We start from the raw sequence: 18465 nt of genomic DNA on the forward strand, positions 1-18465 counted from the left end.
TAATTGTGTTGTGCCTGTGATACCTTTGCACATTCAGATTATAGTCCACAGACCACTGAGAACAGGACCTAGAGCTCAGGTTAAGGTCTAGACTAGAGATTGTAGGCATGTCTACATAGCCCCTAGGGGTTATTAGGGGATATGTGGGAGGGGAAGGCCTATGTGCAGATGAGATCACCTAGGAGGACCTGGGAGAGGAGAAAAGGCTCAAGGACAGGGCCTCTTAAGGGTAGGAAGAAGACAATCCAGTGATGGAGTTTGAAAATCAGAAAGAGAGAGAGAGAGAGAGAGGTATCACAAAACTCCAAATGAGGAGAAACATTTAAAGGAATGGTCCGTAAGACCTGACTGATGTCCACTAGAAATAGCACTTGAGAGGTCAGGTCAGGGATATTAGTACATTGCAGTGATAAGGTAGAAATCAGACAGCAGGAGATTAAGGGATAAATAAAAGGTGAAAAAGTAGAGATTGTAGATAAATTCTTTCCAGAAGCGTAGCTTTAAAGAAACTGAAGTTGCCAGAGGAATCATTTTTATTTTGAAATTATTTTCAGTATGACTATTTGCTGAGAGGATAAAATAACAAGCATACACACATAGAAGCTGGAGTTACATAAATGATGATAACTGATAAAGCAAATTCCTGAAGGAAAGACTGCAGTCAAAGGATAGTCGTATAGGTTGGACCTAGTCAGAAGGTTTACCTCATTTTCTGCAGCAGTGAAAGAAGTGTCTCTTTGTAGAGGGTTGAGAAGCAGAGACAGTGAGGAGATGAAGTTCTGACCTTTCCCTTTAGAAGTTGAGCCATAAAGGCGAGGAGAGAAAGGACTTTAACCATTGCATTTGTGAATGCAAATCACAAATAAATCTGCAGGGGACTGGGGCAGGAAAGCTGAGGGAACTGACACTTGATAGCTTTTATTTTCTCCATGAGAAATGAAACATTAAGATCAGATAAGAGAACACAGTGAAGGTCTGGAATAGCCATGGAGGATAATGTGGAGAGGTATGGAATAGAACTGAGTGGTATTTAGACCTGGGAATATATACCCTAGGTGTGCATCAATCTACAGGATCAGATGGATTTCTTACTCAGTCCAAGTACAGAACTGATAGGTGTTTCTGTGGTGGATGAAAAAGGACAGCAAAACACAAAGGAGCTAACGCTGTTGGCACCAGCAAGGCTGAAACCTATGACTCACTTCAGAGTACATCTTGCCCACCCTCCCACCCCCCCAGATTTGTCATGAGTCAAGACATTTAGCATCTTGAGAACAGAGACTTTTAGGGCTAGGATTAGTCCCTTATATTCAGAAGATATTCAGATATTTTTGAATGAATGAAATCTGACTCTGCTAAACATTTCTGAATACAAGTATTAGGTTTAAATTATCTACCGGGGATAAATATGTTATTTCAGAGCATTAGAATTATGTCCCTAAAGGCACATTCTTATAATTTAGTTAGGCTTAAAATAATTAAACCGATGCTAAACTCTAATGGAATCAATTCTGTAACATAAAAGTTTATTAGAATAAAAATACATGTACAACCCAACATTAAAATTATTTTACATTGCATGTAGGTTTTGCCTCCATTAGTTTTTTTAATGCTTTTAAAGTCTGTGCTTTAAATAATTTTCACATCTGTAAACCAAGCTTAGATTATCAAAGAAGCAATGTATCCACTAGATACTGGATAGCAAAATTGAGAATTGGAAGTGATAGTTATAACCTATTGCACTAAATATTTCTGTAAAATTTGGACAGAGAAAAGGATTAAACTACATCACTTGAAATGAGGTAAGTTTTATGAAAATGCTTTTAGTAGCAAATATTACCAATGTTGAAATAAGAATATTAAAAACATTTATGGGAAATTCACTTAAAATGTTTGCATAGTCTAGGTTATCTTTTAAAGATGAAAATTTTTTAATTACTAAAATTCCTTATTAGAAAAAAGAGACAATTATCTGTTTCTGCTTAAGATCTGTATACATTCTAAGTCTTTCTCTCATTTAGAAAAAAGAAGTGATACAAACATTCACAAGTCTGGAAAAAAGGAAAAAAAATAATGAAGATTAGGACCAACTTTTTAAGCTGCCTTTTGGAAAGAAAATTAAAAACAGAGGTAGATGGTTAAATATTAGTGGCCAAGTTACTGAAATGACTAATTTTTGTCTTAATACACATTCACCAAATGTTTATACTTGAAGCCAAATTGTAAATAAATTTAGGAGTAGAGAGTAAGACCTAGCACAAGTTATTTTCCTTATATCAAAGAAAAGTAATAAAAATAAACCAGGCTTAAGACCCCTGTTAAAGATATGATTGTTTAAAGCACTACAGTTCATGCACTTCTTAAAGTGGGAGAATCAACCTTATCCCTAAGCTTCCTAGATTTATCTGAGGCCAAGTCGCAAGCACTGTCAGGCCCGGTCAGTCAAAGTAGGACTGCAGGGTGCCTCGGCGCCGGACATCGCAGGTCCAGCAGTGGAAGCCTCCTCCCAGGGAATTGGCATTACGGATGTTAACCTTGATAGTACTGATACCTGCATCAAAAGAGAGACATGTGGTCAGTTAGATGGACTCCCGTGAAGATTCTCCTATAGTAAGTAAGCCTAAAGATGGGTAGGAATCCTGTGTCTCTAATCCTCAAGTCTATCCCAACCCCAAACAGTCTTCCAACTGTATTGTCACCAATTCTATTTCATCTAATCTATTCCACTGCTAATATAAAATCTTCACCAGAAAGTCAGCAGTGACTGTGAAGTCTATTTCATTCTATTGACAATTCACAAGTCAATAGGTTGGATAAGTGGATGTATCTGACAGGATTAACTTTATGAGGCCACCTTAAGAAAACAGAACAGAGCTTGTATTTTAATATGCTGGGTTGTATGGTCATACAGGTACCAAATCCACTCAGACAATTAGTTTAATCTGGCACCATTTATACTGATGTGGTTATGATGTGCATGGCCTAGTCAACCAGTGGTATTTAGAAAGAAATCTGTTGTGTTCAGTATAATGGGGTTTTAAAAAGAGAATCTACTCTCTTCCCTCAAGAAACTCATTATTTTGAGGGGAAAGATAGCTATAGAGTCGCAAAAGAGTCCACTGGTATATTTAGGGAAGGAAGGCAGCAGGAGCCATCAGAAAAGACTTTCCTAAGAAAGTGAGACTGGGCAGGGTTTTGGAGATTAAGAATAGGGTTTCGAAGGGGTAAGGAGTGGGCTTGGGTACGGAGTAGGCTTTTAAACACAAGTATGTGTCCTGATAGACAGACATATCTGTCTTATTCAGATGGCTAGAGCCATTTTCATCCTGAATTGGAGAGGATCCAGTTGCTTGATAAAGTTTGCTTTAACAAGTTACCTGTGCCTAAAATTATAAAATAAAATTATAAATTATATATTTGGTTCTTAATAGTATTTTATATTGAGAAACAATAAAATCTTAATGGACAAAGAAACTGAACCCAAGCAGTTGAGCTATTTAATGAAAGCCATAAAAAAAAGTGGCATAGCATTAGACATCAAATCATTTGATTGGGACCAATCTACAATTGACAGGCCAATCCTTTTGAACAGATACCACATTAAAGAGGGATATGTCAAAGGGGCAAATACTTTCTTCTGAGTAGTACACCTGAAATATGAGACATGAATTAAAACATGACTCACTTTCAACAAGTATATACTGCCTGGCTTTATTTGACACTTAGGATACATCATTTATGTGAAGAGTGATAAAAACACATACTTCTGTACTCTATGTAATAGCCATATGAACATCCTTTCTTTCAACAGTTTTCTCAATAGTGTTAGAATAACTGTTTTAAATTTTGAATATCAGGATAGGTAAACTCCCACCCAAGCAAAAACTGATTCTTATTTTAAAGGGGCACCTGGGTGGCACAGTCAGTTAAGCATCTGACTCTTGATTTCAGCACCGGTCATGATCTCACGGTTCACGGGATCGAGCCCCCCGTCGGGCTCTGTGCTGGCAGTGCAGAGCCTGCTTAGGGTTCTCTCTCTACCTCTCTCTCTGCCCTTCCCCCCTCAAAATAAATAAATAAAAAATAAAAATAAAATAAAGCATCAGTAATTTCTTTAAAAAAAAAAGCTGAATGATTTACTGACACCCTCTATTGCATGTCATTACTTTGTTCATTGTGCTTATCACACATATGAATCATATCTGTATCTGTACCCTTATAAGTCCTTTAAAATATGTAATGACAATTAAATTACTTTTAAAGGACCCTTAATGATTCAATCTCTTATTTGTGGAAGGACTTCATAATCTATATGCTCATCTCAAAGGAGTAATTCTTCATACATGGGCACCAGGAGGTTAGATAAATCATAGAAGATTGATAAACTTATTGCTAAGGGGGTGTCTGAGAAGACTGGAATGCAGCTCCAACCTTTTGACATTATGATTGTTAAAAATACTGTGCATGTGTGAAATAATAACTTGATACCTCCAAAAGGAACAGAAATTGAACCAGACCTACCAATGTAATTTCTTCAGTTCTTCTGGTTTAACACTTTCATGTATGACAACATGTTTCATTTACCATACATACCCAGCTTTTCAAACATCTTTTGAATTGGGACTTCATTGGCATCCACCATGACACGTTTTTCATCTAGCATTAAGACATTCATGGAAAGCCATTTGGATGACATCCAGAGTGGGTGATCTAAAAACAGCAACAACTGTTAAATCATGTCTGCTACCATTTTTGTTTAAAGCAAGGATTCCAAAGTAAAGAATATTAAAGTGAACTCCATTCTTTCAGTAGTTCACTTTCCCTGAGAAGTTTTATTTTAATCTTAAGAGAATTTATCTATAAATGTTATGATTCAATCTATACCCATTACACATTTGGATTCCACCTTGTTTTCTTTAAAAACTCATTTCTTGCTTTATGTGATGTTTTATACTGATTTTTCCCATCTTCTTGCTTTCAGTTTCTATGGAAGAAGTTGAAAATATAAATCCCAGCCTTTCTCTTGTACCTATAGGCCCAAGTGCTAGTTTGCTCCTTCCTGGGGAAACATTTTCACTAAAGTGCTAAAATTTGGGCTGCTGTCTATAGATGAAAGGTCCTTAGTCAATGAAGTACTCATGTTGGTCTGTGAGTGTATAACGGTAAACATACCATCTGGAATGACCGGTATTGGAGGAGTAACTATGGTCCATCCTGCTTTCTTGAAAAGATCAATCTGCAAGACCAAAAAACAAACAAACAAAAAATAAACCCCAAGAAGTTTAAATCCACATATGCTATTCTTATCATTCTTAATCTCTGATAGCCCTTGTGATTAATAATTCTTTTTGAGATGCTGTCTTTTCAATTGCCAAAATAAAGAAATTTAAATTTTCAAACATTTGAAATGATTTTGTCTGAAGCCCAATTAAAAATGTGCATAAAATCCCCCTATTGCCAGGTTAAAGGTAAAAAAAAAAAAGTAACAGAAATGGTAAAGCTTTTAAAAATATTCTCATGCTTTATTCAAGTTTCAGAGATCTTAAAATACTGAAGATACTTTCCTTGAAAAATTCCCATTAAATAAAATGAAAATATTTCCTAACTCTTTAGTTATAAGAAAACAAAAATGTGACTATGGTAAACCCATAGTCCATCACTTTGTATCTATGACCATGGCATGAAGACAGATGTTATGGATGTACTCCCAAACCATAATTATCCTTAGTGACCTATTATAACCTAGTCATCCCTATGGTCATATACTCACTTAGTACATCAACAAATTATATTAAAAATGAAACAAGTAAATAATCTTGGTCATTGATATAAACCTATGGAATATAAATGAACAGTGAGGGGCACCTCGATGGCTCAGTCAGTTGAGCATCGACTCTTGGTTTTGGCTCATGTCATGATCTCATGGTTTGTAAGTTTAAACCCCGCATTGGGCTTAGGGGTGCTGGTATAGGGCCTGCTTAGGATTCTCTCTCTCTCCCTCTCTCTCTCTGCCCCTTTCCTTCCTCTCTCTCTCTCTATTAAAATAAATAAACTTAAAAAAAAAAAAAAGAAATGAACAGTGACATGGTAAAATAGTGGTGTACTGCAGCCTACCTACCAAATAACACTCACCACCCAACTGGAAGTAGGAGGGGGCAAGTAGAAGTAGGAGGCTGCAGGTGACAGGGACAGACCAGATGCAGGGCAACAGCTCTGCTCCTCCCTGCAAGGTGGGGATGGCCAAAGGGGTCCTGACCCACTGGAGAGGGAGGAAGACACCCTCTGCCCCGTGGCATTGCCCAGCCATGCAGGGACCATTCTGTTTGCAACTTAGCTTCTGTGGCCTCTTGGCTGCAAGTTAGGGGATAATACACTGTTCAATAAAAACACACAGACACACAAACTTGAGGCTTTGAAAGCAGCAAGCAGTAAAGTCAAAGTCTGATGACACTACGCTAATTATCATGGCTACAATGTACATTTGTGAGTGTTGGATATCTTGTAGTGAATCCACCGTAGGCAATCCAATGTTTGATCATTATAATGTTGAGCATTGCTGAATTTGTTATTTAGAACAATTAGAAGCTATGGAAATACTTAAAATAGAAGTGGTAATTACATCAGTTGCTAGATTATTGCTTTTCCAGAGTTTTAAGAATGTCCTTACCTGATGACATGGTCGGTCAGGGTTGGAAAGCACAAGACCAGGTCCAATGATATTGAAGGTGGCATCAATATGCATTGGATTGGGGTCTTTAAAGGAGATGATATGCACTCTGTAGTCTGGAGCAAGATGCCTACGCATCCATTCAATGCCTAGATAGTTTGTAACCTAAAAATGAAAGGAAGACCTAAATCTATACAGATTTGGTTCTGTATTTAGATAACTAAAAATATTTAGGATGGTGGCACCTGGGTGGCTCAGTCAGTTAAGTGTCCAACTCTTGATTTCGGCTCAGGTCATGATCTCATGGTTCATGAGATCAAGCCCCACTCTCATGCTCTCTCTCTCGAAATAAATAAACTTTAAAAAATAAAAACTAATAAAAGATAAAATAAAAATATTTAAGATGAAATATTTTCATAAAATAAATAAATATAATAATTTATAAGTAAATAATGTAATAAAATAATAAATTAAAGGTATAATAATAAAGTGTGAAATTTAAGAGGCAGCTTTTATTGACCTGGCTTCTCTGTGCAAAAATATCTCTTCCAGCTCTAATGAAGTCAGCAGCATCAAAGCATGGCTCGAACTCAGTCGTCACAAACTTTCCCTGAGCAGCCAATTTGTGTCTGTCTTCTACAGAATGGATAGGGTAATTCTGATTGGAACAAGAATGAATACATACAATGAATTGGTTCATAAGGAAAGTATTTATGGGGCATTCATTACTAAGAAAATTAATTAAACATCATCATTTTCCAAAATACTACTACCCTGTTTTAGACTAAAACATGCATGGGGAAGATGTAGGCCCCTGCTAAATAAATCAAAACAAACTGACAATAAAAACCAAAAACTAGGCATGGCAGCAATTTCCTGATACTTAGAAGCAAGTGGCACAGAGGTAGTAATGGTTCTGAAAATATTCCGTGACCCATGCATTGATTTATGTAGCTATCTACAATATTGAAACTCAACAGGATGAAGTCATTCTGTTCTTTTAGAAAAGGAATTTGGTCCTAAGCCTAACTCATACCATAAAATGAGATGCCATGCATCCCTGCCAAATTTGATTTGGTGTGGTGGAATGAATTCACAACTTATTTGTCTTTAAACAGAATTTTTAATTTTTTTCTTTCTATAAATGATCAAATAATAAATGACCTAACAAGGGACATATACTTCCTTTTACTGTGAATTTGGCCTGTAAACCAAACTGTTTTTCTGGAAAAGAGAATGGAGTTCACTATACTGACTTTTGTTTCTACCAATGAATAGCTGTGTGCCTTTAGGCAAATTATCCTCCTGGTAAGGGAATGATTGATGCTACTCCCTCAGAGGGTTTGTGAAGAATAAATAGGACTGAGGATGTATAAAGGCACTTAGCTGAAGGCCTAGCACACAGTAAGCACCAGATAAGTATTAGCTATTATTACAATTACTATTATTGTCATAATATTATTTATTTTATTTTCATCATAAAATCATCATTTTTTTTAAATGTAGGTGATGCTCTCAGTTTCTGAAATGAATACTAAATACAAGGTATCAGAGAATCTCTCTCTCATTTTCTGTGGATTATTGAGAAATTTACTAATAGGCTCACCTATAATTAGGGTCTTACCTCATCATAAAGCTTATCAGCCATTGTTGGTTTAGGAGCCGTTGTCCACTTGGCGCCACGGTGGAAGTAGTCTTTGATAATTGACCGGTATGCCCGGTACTCAAAGAAGCGGGCACGCCATGCCATGGGAGCCTCGATAATCTCATTTCCCACAACTATCAGGATATCTCGAGGCATCGCACCATATAAACCTATCAGACCAAAAAGTTCCACAACAACCCCAGTAATGCAAGACAGAAAAGTCTATGTAATAGAATCCCAGTTTTTGGTTAAAAAAAAAAAATTACAGAAAACCTATATGCATGTGTATGTGTATGTTTCTATGCAAGTGGAAAAATATATGGAGTGATATATACTATAGTGCTATCATGAACATTCTGTGTGGGGATGGCAAAGCTAGGAAAAAAAGAAAGAAAGAAAGAAAGAAAGAAAGAAAGAAAGAAAGAAAGAAAGAAAGAAAGAAAGAGAAAGGAAGAAAAAGAAAGAAAGAAAGAAAGAAGGAAAGAAAGAAAAAGAAAGAAAGAAGGAAAGAAAGAAAGAGAAAGAAAGAAAAAGAAAGAAGGAAGGAAGGAAGGAAGGAAGGAAGGAAGGAAGGAAGGAAGGAAGGAAGGGGAAGGGAAGGGAAGGGAAGGGAAGGGAGGAAAGAAGGAAAGAAATGAAGTAATAAGGTCCTTGTTCAGAGATCTAGAACCACCAAGTCTTCACACTTTTGTAAGCTCCTTTCTTACTACACAGAAACAGAGTTCTTCAGGGAATATCAGTACCACAAGATAAAAATTGGGCCAAGGACCATCTCTAGAACTGTAAATTAGAACACTGAACTCAGGCACAAGAACAGTCTTGTAGCAATGCCAGTTAAAACTAAAATGGGAATGTTTCTCTTCCCCCCCTTAACTTCTGTACTTGAGGAAAATTAAATGGAATCCACCATTCTTATGAAAGGAAATGACCACAGCGTTTAGAAAAACTTCTGTCAAGAAGATTCTGATTTATAATGGAGTTTAGAATATGGACATCTCAATTGTATCAAAAAGAACCAATCTGTTCCTAAACAATCTCTAAAGTTTCTAAGGATTATTAAAAGAAAGGAATCTCTGAGAAATTATCTGAGTTTTCTCCTTACATATTAAGAAAGAAATTATAAATTAAGACTAGCAGTTTAGGTATCCAACATCACTTACCCGTAGACTCAAAATCAGGAGTTTTATACTTCAACGACCAGTCAATGGGGTCAGGCCTCCTCACTGTCACTCCTTCCATTTTTAAAATATTGCACATCTCTTCAATTTCAGTAACAGCCTTTTTCAAATGATCTTTGGGAAAATAATGGCCTCCGTGCTTCTGGTAAAATGGCCAGTACTTTTCATATGTGTTGGCCTAGAAGCAGAAGAAATTAAGTATAATACTTATAGGAGAAAAATACAACTCATGATAGGGGCATAGGCAGTGAACAATGATTTGTATAACTTAGTGGCAATGAGACAAAGACCATGTCTTGTTTAGTGTTGATCCCCAGTACTGAGCACACTGCCTCTCTAGGAAAAAACCCAGTATTTGTTGAATGAAAAATTCTAAATTTCTGGGGCACCTGGGTGGCTCAGTTGATTAAGCGGCCAACTCTTGAGTTCAGCCTAGGTCATAATCTCACTGTTTGTGAGTTCTAGCCCCATGTTGGGCTCTGTGCTGGCAGTATGGAGCTTGCTTGGTATTCTCTCTCTCCCTCTCTCTCTGCCCCTACCTTGCTTGTGCTCTGTCTCTCAAAAATAAATAAACATTTTTTAAAAATTAAAAAAAAAAATCTAAATTTCCTTGATGTTTTTTGAGACCTTTTGCTCTCTTTGCCTGAAATCTCATGCCCTACCATTCACAGCATGTCTGCCCTCAGATGGGCTTGGAATCTTCTTGGACCAGTTTTTATAAGCTTCAGAGACAACACAGGACCCAGGTGCTCTGTTAGTCTCAATGAAATCAAGAGAACAAACAAAAGAGCATAAGAGAACAAAAGTATATTTGTACTTAGATAAAACTATGCTATCCATGCATCCCAGAATTCTATCTAGAAAACAGCACTTCAAGATATTTTGTGGGAAAATAGGACACTGCCCCCTTAAAATTAGGGACATGCTCTCAAGCATTCTTTGTTTCTCTTAAAAACCCATTATTGATTTTCTCATTCAACAGAATTAGCACCTGGCAATATGGTGCAGCAGTGTAAGTCTACCTTTGGTACTCTTATCCTTCCCTGCAGACATGTCCCCCCACAATCACACTTCTCCCCTCCCCAGTCTATCCAAGTTCTCATATTGCTTCAAGCCCTTTTGTCATAGAAGAAAGTGATCTGCTAAATGAATTCACACACTTGTGGCAGCTGAAAAAAAGCTTAACATTTAGAAAGTGTCCAAGGGTCATATGCATTTGAAGAGACAACTGAATGAAAAACAGTTAAATGCTTTACAAAGGCTTACTTTATAAAAAAAATGACTGATGAATTAGGGTAGGCATAACAACTTTAAAATATTGGTTTCCAAAAATATAAAAATGTAGAAGGATTCTTCATTCAGATTGTTGTGCATGGGCCAAAGTTATCAATTTAAAGAAATACACTGGGAAATGTAGATGATGTATATGGATGTAATTTATCAAGACAGATGAAGTAGAATTCCAATCGGAAGATCCATATGCTAAGAAAAAACCTTGGCCTTTCATCAAAAGATTGGCAAAGTGATATACATCGATATATTTTAAGTTTAAAAAATACTTCCTTATATAACTGATTAACTACCAGTCCTGATCATGTCAGATAAGGTTTCCATCACAAATCAGACAATTTCAGATAGTCGTAAGTGCTATCAAGAAGGGAACTGGATAATGAGACAGAGTGTGTAGATGTCTAGGTCATTAATGTCAAAGATGATGTCTTTTCCAGATTTTCTGTCTCTACTTCCATTTCCACCTCAGTCTGATAAATATCACACATATGGAGGCAGACCAGCCTCTTGTTAGTTTGGTATGTAAGTTCATATCCGTTAGGCTGGAGCTGAGCCTGCTTGAGAAGGAAAGGAATCTCAAAAACATGTCTTTAACAAACATGGAGCATGCCAGTGAGGCTCTAAAACAAGGGTTGACAAACTAAAATCCATGGCCAGATTTTTTTTTTTAAGTAAATACAAGTTCTATGGGAACACAGGCACACTCACTCATTTACATACTGTCTGGGGTTGCTTTTGTACTACACTGGCAGAGTTGACAGTTGAGTGGTTGTGACAGAAACCTATGGTCTGTAAAGCCTAAAATATTTACTATCTGGCCTTATACAGAAAAAGTTTGCTAATCCTTGTCTAAAAGGAAAGTTACTTGCTTTCCTTTTGAAGATCTATAGGAAAACAACAGGCTCAATTTCTGGCCTGTGAAAAATATTATCAGTATCAAATTATCAGTATTAATTTGCATACTTTTTAAGATCAATCTACTCTTTTTAAAAACAAAAGCATTCCACTGTTTTCTTCTCCTAGGAAGTCCTGCAGCAGCCACTAGACGGAGAGGATAATAATGACTCTTTATATTCTTCCCAGACACATCGTGGTACTACTCATCCATTCACCACTTTCTCCTTCTCATGCCAGGCACATCTCTTACAGTCCACGAAAGGACAAGAAGCCTTTGAAAATGTAACACTGGGTCACAGCAGACGCATAGCCATGTTGTCCTGCCAGACACATTCCAAAGTATTCTGTGTAACTGTGCAGAATGAAGCTTGCCTTGGTAAATATAAACTAAACTTTCCTGGGGAAAAACAGCTATTTGAACAAGTGTGAGTTTCCTTGTGTAATGAATACCGTGGCTAAGGTTGGACAAAGTCCAAATGATCAAGGCGCATTACATTTTCTGAGAGATAATTGGAAATTATTTACACTTCCTTTGTAACCCTGCTAAATGAGTTAGCAAACATTTACCAAGTGTCTGCAAGATAAAAAACACTATATTAAATGCTTAGCATGTGATGTTTTTAATAATCCTTTGCAGAGATGTGGCTGCACTCCTAGAAACTTTATAGGTTTTCAGAGCCTAAAACCCTTCAGGGGAGTTTGCCAAATGAATTTTAAATACCGTCTTTGGAAGGCTAAGAAATATCAATAGAAACTTCTTATGTATCCAGGTGCAAACTTATATTACATTAACCTTGACTGAGTTTATATTTTATAAAAGGTTCTTTCTCAAGAGCTTTATTTAAAAAAGACAAAAGCAAAACAAAAACTACATATTTGATGGAAAGTATTCATTATGTTTTACAGAATAAAATGCTTCAGAGCTTTTAAAAACTGTGCTCCCTGACAACTACATTCCTTACTCCCATAAAATTTCTTTAGCCCTTTTGTCTTCTAATATGTCTTATGCTCTAATTGCCTATAAACAGTTTAATACATAATTTTATCTTTCATTGTTCCCAAACTGATTAATACATCTGAATCATCTTTCTCTCTTACTTAAGGCCTTGCCTTCTAGGGGCCATGCATGTCTTTAATATTCTCTCCCTCAATGCCTAGTTCAGTATGTGGCATAAAGCAGAAATAACCAGACATATGAATAAAATCAATACTGCTAAAGCTAGTAATATCTGCAATCATCATGTTTACATTACTTTTGTAATGTAAAACTAAATCGATGCAACAGTAATGAAGTGTGGTTTTGTCCCTTGAAATACTTAGCATGTAACCTTTTACCTTCATGTTTAATCTTGTTAGGTAGATAGCAAACCTCTTAATATCTTCACTTTATTGAGGCCCAGAAATTTGTGGAATCTTGCGCAAGGTCAAAGAGCTGATTAGCCAAGATAGTATCAAGCTTTTTAATCAAATACATAATTCAGTCTTGGTCTCCTGACTTCAGCCTGCTACACTTCCCACAAATGACAGAGAACTCAAACTCATGTCTGGGAATCATGTCTGTTTTCATAAAATCACATAGTACAGAAGTCAACAATTTCATAGACAAGTAAAAGGGTAAACTATTGCTTGAATTTGAAATTTAATTACACCCAATTAAAATGGTTAAGGGATGGGACTTCTTTGCAAGAAAACACTTAAAAAGAGCACGTCTTTTTTTTTTTTTTTTTTTTTTTTAAATTTTTTTTTTTCAACGTTTATTTATTTTTGGGACAGAGAGAGACAGAGCATGAACGGGGGAGGGGCAGAGAGAGAGGGAGACACAGAATCGGAAACAGGCTCCAGGCTCTGAGCCATCAGCCCAGAGCCCGACGCGGGGCTCGAACCCATGGACCGCGAGATCGTGACCTGGCTGAAGTCGGACGCTTAACCGACTGCGCCACCCAGGCGCCCCGATCACGTCTTTCTAAAACATGTGGATGATACATAAATTAATCTGTCTGTTCATCAAATTTCAAATATCAGAACCAAAGGTAGTTTCATAACAGTTAGATGAAGTTATTACTTTTTCTATTACCCTGTCTTCAAGGTCTAATTAAAGAATCATTTTCTTCAAGAAGACTTCCTAACTATCCAGCATTTGGTTGTTGCTCTCCTGACATTCAATTCAACTGTTAGTTGGTTAGCATAAGATACTTAGCTTTAATCTTTGTTTCTATACGACCATCTTATCTGTCTCAATAGAAAGCAAGTTCTTATGTGCTGATACCTCTGGAGCCCTGGTATACCGCAGGCAACATTTCTGAGGATGATGATAATGATGTAACAGAACTTATTTCCTTAATCCATGTTATAAATAAAAATGTAAATATTCAAGAAGAATTTAAGTACATTGAAGATATATTTGTAACCCATTATTAACAGAAGCTCAAGTTGTGTCTGCAATGTGGATGGCACTCCCTTATTCAGGATGCAACCTGAACACCAACCCACAGAGGCCTGGCCTTAGGAATATTACAGATAACACTAGGAGTTTTTAAAAGAGAGATATTACATGTTGCCAGGGAAACACTGAAAGGCTTTGTGGAAGGTACCATCAGAGCTATGTGGTAGTAAGAGGGGTAGGTTTAAACTACAGACAAAAGGGGTATCTGGGTGTCTCAGTCGGTTAGGTGTCCAGCTTTGGCTCAGGTCGTGATCTCATTGTTTGTGGGTTCGAGCCCCGCATCCGGCTCTGTGCTGATAGCTCGCAGCCTCGACCCTGCTTCAGATTCTGTGTCTCCCTCTTTCTACCCCCCCCCACTATCTCTCTTTCTCTGTCTCTCAAAAAGAAAAAAAAAAGTAAAAGAAAAAAAGCTGTAGACAAGAGAGGTACAGGCACATAGGTGGAAGAGTCCTGAGTAAGAGCAAAGGCATGAGGATTGTTTGGGGAACAGTCTAGTTTGGCTGCTTGTATCGTTATCTTACAAAGTCTTCTGCAAACCAGGGTGAAATATTAGAGCAGAGAGGAACCCAAATAGGAATGGGCATCTGCTAACCTGTCTTTCTAACACATCTCTAAGATGAACCGATGACTCAAATGGAGAGTCCTGGAAAGGCAGATAAGAACCAGATTGTGAATGATCTTGATTACCATGAGAACTTTATCTGGAGCAGTATGGGGGGGAGGGAACACGTCGAAGATTGGGAAATAGAGGAATGATAGGAGCAGGATGAGCAACATAACTGAATTTTGGTTTAAAAAAATCACCCTGAGGGGTGCCTGGGTGGCTCAGTTGGTTGAGCATCTGACTCTTGATTTTGGCTCAGGTCATGATCCCTGGGTCGTGGGTTCAAGCCCCACCTCAGGCTCTGCACTTAGCATGGAGCCTGCTTAAGATTCTCTTTCTCTGCTCCTCTCTCTTGCTCACATGCTCTCTCTCACTCTCTCTCTCTCTCTCTCACTTATAAGAAAATTTTAAAAACTCACTCTTATAGAAGCTGGAAGGTGGTTTGGAGAGAAAAGCAAATGAGGGAGACCAATGAAGAGTTAACTGCAATAGGCAGTAGATGAGATCCTGACCAAAGGGAGCAGCAGAGGGATGGAGGCAAGGTTGCTTTTGACAAAAGACTGGTTAGATCTTAGAAAAAGGATGTGGAGGACCTGACTGAAGGAGAAATCAGAGGTGATTCTTTGATGTTTCAGCGTGAGTGAAGAGGAATGCCAAAAATGAAAAGGAAGGAATGAAGAAGGGTCCAGTTTAGCAGAGTGGCTGGCAGTTGAACTCAAGATGTGCCAGGTTTGAGGTCCCATGGCAATACCCAGCAAGGAATTTAACATGTTGGCCTGGAGAGAGATCTGGACCAGAGTGGAGGCAGGAGCCAAAGCTGTGAGAACAGCTAGAAGAGGGCCAGAGTGAAATCCTGCTCAAACCCAACATTACAGACAGGAAGATGTGAGGCATAGTGAAAGTACTACATCCCCAGATAAGGTCTGTCAGAATCTGAAGGAAGGGGTTATTTGTGTAAATAGCATCAAACACTTGCAGAGACTTCAAGTAAGATAATTAAAATCATGGCTGGATTTCAGAGGGGTGGAGTAGGCTGCAGTGAAAGCAGTTATAGAGGAGAATGGAAGCAGAAGCCAGCCTGCACAAGGTGAGGAGTGAACCCCCTTCAGACACGTGAACATCCTTGCTTTACCTTCACCTCCACGGTGAACGGTGGAACACAGGCATTTTCAGCTCTGCCCACGATCACTTCCTCTAAGGGGTCCCATTCATTGTAAGAGGAGACAGGGCAGTCCTTGGGCAGAGGATCAGTGGCCTTATCGTCAGCTGCACAGGAATTCCGGGAGGAAGCAGTAGCTGCCTGGGTGCTCTGGAAAGTTCGCTGCACCCATCCTGTTAAGGTTCTTCCAAGCTTCCAAGAACAAAGACAAGATTATTACGTAGTCCCATACAGTACTTGGTGAGAAGGGTGAGGAAGTAGAGGTGGAATGAAACCCCGCATAACATAGACATATAAAACCCTTTAGGAGAAAGTAAACCAAGATGTTAGGTAGTATATAGTTGGCTAGTGGGGTCATAGTTTTACCTTCTTGTTTGTACATTATCCTTTTATCTATCATATTAATTGACATAACTCTTTAAAGCCACTCAGAAGATTCTGTCCCCAGTGATCACCCCCCATTTATATCTTAGAGTGGATTTCTGCAAACAAGTTTTAATCAAGCTTTAAGCAACCCTTCAGCAGATGATGGGTCACCCCTTCCCTGTAAAACCACAGAAAGCTGCTCTATATCTCCCTGTCAAGTCCAGCTAGAGGAAGTAGCCTCCTTTCCCCTTCAGTATTAAAAGTCATCAATATTAGAATCCCCCCCCCGCCAAGTTATAATATAGAAGCATACACAACCTTATTTTTCAGAATTAGATTAGAATCCCCCCCCCGCCAAGTTATAATATAGAAGCATACACAACCTTATTTTTCAGAAAACTAAAAATTTTGCATTGCTCACACACTTCACACTCTTTGGCACTTCAATTCTGACAATGACCAAGTGCCATCTGCTTCATTTTACAGATGGTCCAGAGTATCCTAGCCAAGATAAGGATTAACCCAAGCACAAATGTAAACAACAAGAAAGGAGAACTAAGGACTTCAAAAAAGACTTTTGAAAATACAGGGCCTATAAAATCTAGAACAGGGGAGTCCCTTACCCAGTGGGCAAACTTCAACTGCCCTCCCCCCCACCGCCCCACCCCAACCTCCCATCTATATCCTACTCAGTTAAATGCCTTAGGAAGGAGGCAGGAGAGGAGCCAGGGTGGGGACCAAAGGAAGAGGGAGAGTGACAGCTGTTCTGGAAGCAGTTGCGGGAGGGAGCCAAACTGCCCTGCTATTCCTGTCCTAGGAGCCAGGGAGGGTCTGCAAGCACAAGCTTACATACCAGGCAAGAAGAGGGTGGGGGCTCGGCAGAAAGTCTGGCTACAGACTGAACTTGCTCCTCTCTCGACTCAGGACTCCATGTTCCTCTTGGAGTGGGCCTGCTTGCTCCCTCTCCTTCCCAGATTCTCACTTTGCCTCCTCTCCTGCCCACCCACATCACACGCATTTCCCCGAAGGCTCTCCAACTCTATGCCCACCCCCGGCACTGCAGCCCAATAATTCGATCCTTGTATTAAGAAAAGTCACGTGTCACCCCCAGCCCCTCACCCCAGGCCGGAAGCTCCTTGGAGCGAACCCAGTGCTGGTGGGAGGGCGGTGCCCCCTGCATTGACGGCCACCGTGGCCGGAGGTGCGCAGAGAGCAACTGTGCCCACGGGGTGTGGCCCCAAAACGTGTCCCGCTTCCCCAGGGGGCACCGCCCAGCTCCCGGCAGCCAGCAAAGGCTCTCGAAGCTGAGCATTCAAAGGGCAGCAGAGGACCATTGTCAAGCAATGCCGGCTGGGGAAAGTGAGGGAAGGCGCGCACGCGGCCGCCGGCAGAGATGGGCGGCGCACGCACCCGAGAACCGATGTAGTGCACCGCCTCGGCGCCGCGGCTCCCGCCGCGCAGACACCGCACCCGCAGCATCGCTCCGCGCCTGGCTGGTCCACGAGCGGAATGTTCCCGGTGCTCGGCCGCGTCGGTCCGAGCCTCCCGAGAGCTCGCCAGCAGGAGGTGTCGGGGAGCGCGGCCCTCTGCCTTTTGTAGTCTCGCCCCGCCCCTCCACCTCCTGCGCGCCCCATTGGCTGCTGGGAACAGGTGGCGGGGCCGGGGTGGGGGGGGGGGGGGGGTGGCGCTGGCCCGCTAGCTGGGCCGCCCCGAGTTAGGAACTGTTAGGGGACTGCCGGTGGCACCCGGTCAAGCCCCCGGTGTTTGCTTTTTTTTAGCTTGTCAATCGGCCGACTGGCTTCAGCAACCGAGCCCCACCCGTGCCCGCCGAAGGAGGCCCACCACTGCGTCGGGGAAGGGGAGCAGCACGCGACTTCTGACGAAGTAAACTTAATAGTACCTTAAATGTGCCCAGTTGGATTACATATGTAAAGCGTTAAATACGGTCACAGGGTTAAATTCGTCTATATGCACTGACTCAGTCCCCTCATTTTGCAGTGAATGAAGCCACCTAAAGGTTAGGTGGCTTCTTAAGGCAACACCGGGATTGAGACTGGAGAAGAGTAAGTCTGGAACTCAGGTTGTCTCCACTCTCCGGGGTGCTGCACTTTCCACCCATGAGCGTTTTCGGTGTTTGGGGGAATGCTGGACTTTTCAAATAGTCGTTGGCCTTGTGCCCCTGGCTTGAGAAACTCAATCATGAAAACAGAGACAAA

General features: G+C 39.9%; 1 protein-coding gene across 1 annotated transcript; it reads right to left on the reverse strand.

The window, feature by feature from the left end:
- Window positions 1-1505: 1505 nt before the first annotated feature.
- Window positions 1506-17824, reverse strand: GATM (glycine amidinotransferase). The gene is made up of 9 exons (XM_025918717.2): window positions 17660-17824; window positions 15857-16075; window positions 9473-9668; window positions 8292-8482; window positions 7188-7325; window positions 6668-6832; window positions 5173-5236; window positions 4594-4710; window positions 1506-2551 (listed from the first exon to the last, which is right to left on the reverse strand). The coding sequence occupies exons 1-9, from the start codon at window positions 17726-17728 to the stop codon at window positions 2439-2441; spliced, it is 1272 nt and encodes a 423-aa protein (XP_025774502.1). The 5' UTR covers window positions 17729-17824; the 3' UTR covers window positions 1506-2438.
- Between the last annotated feature and the right edge of the window lie 641 nt (window positions 17825-18465).

The sequence above is a fragment of the Puma concolor genome, chromosome B3, assembly GCF_028749965.1.
Source record: "Puma concolor isolate L17-30 chromosome B3, mPumCon1.1.hap2, whole genome shotgun sequence".
NCBI lineage: Eukaryota > Metazoa > Chordata > Mammalia > Carnivora > Felidae > Puma > Puma concolor.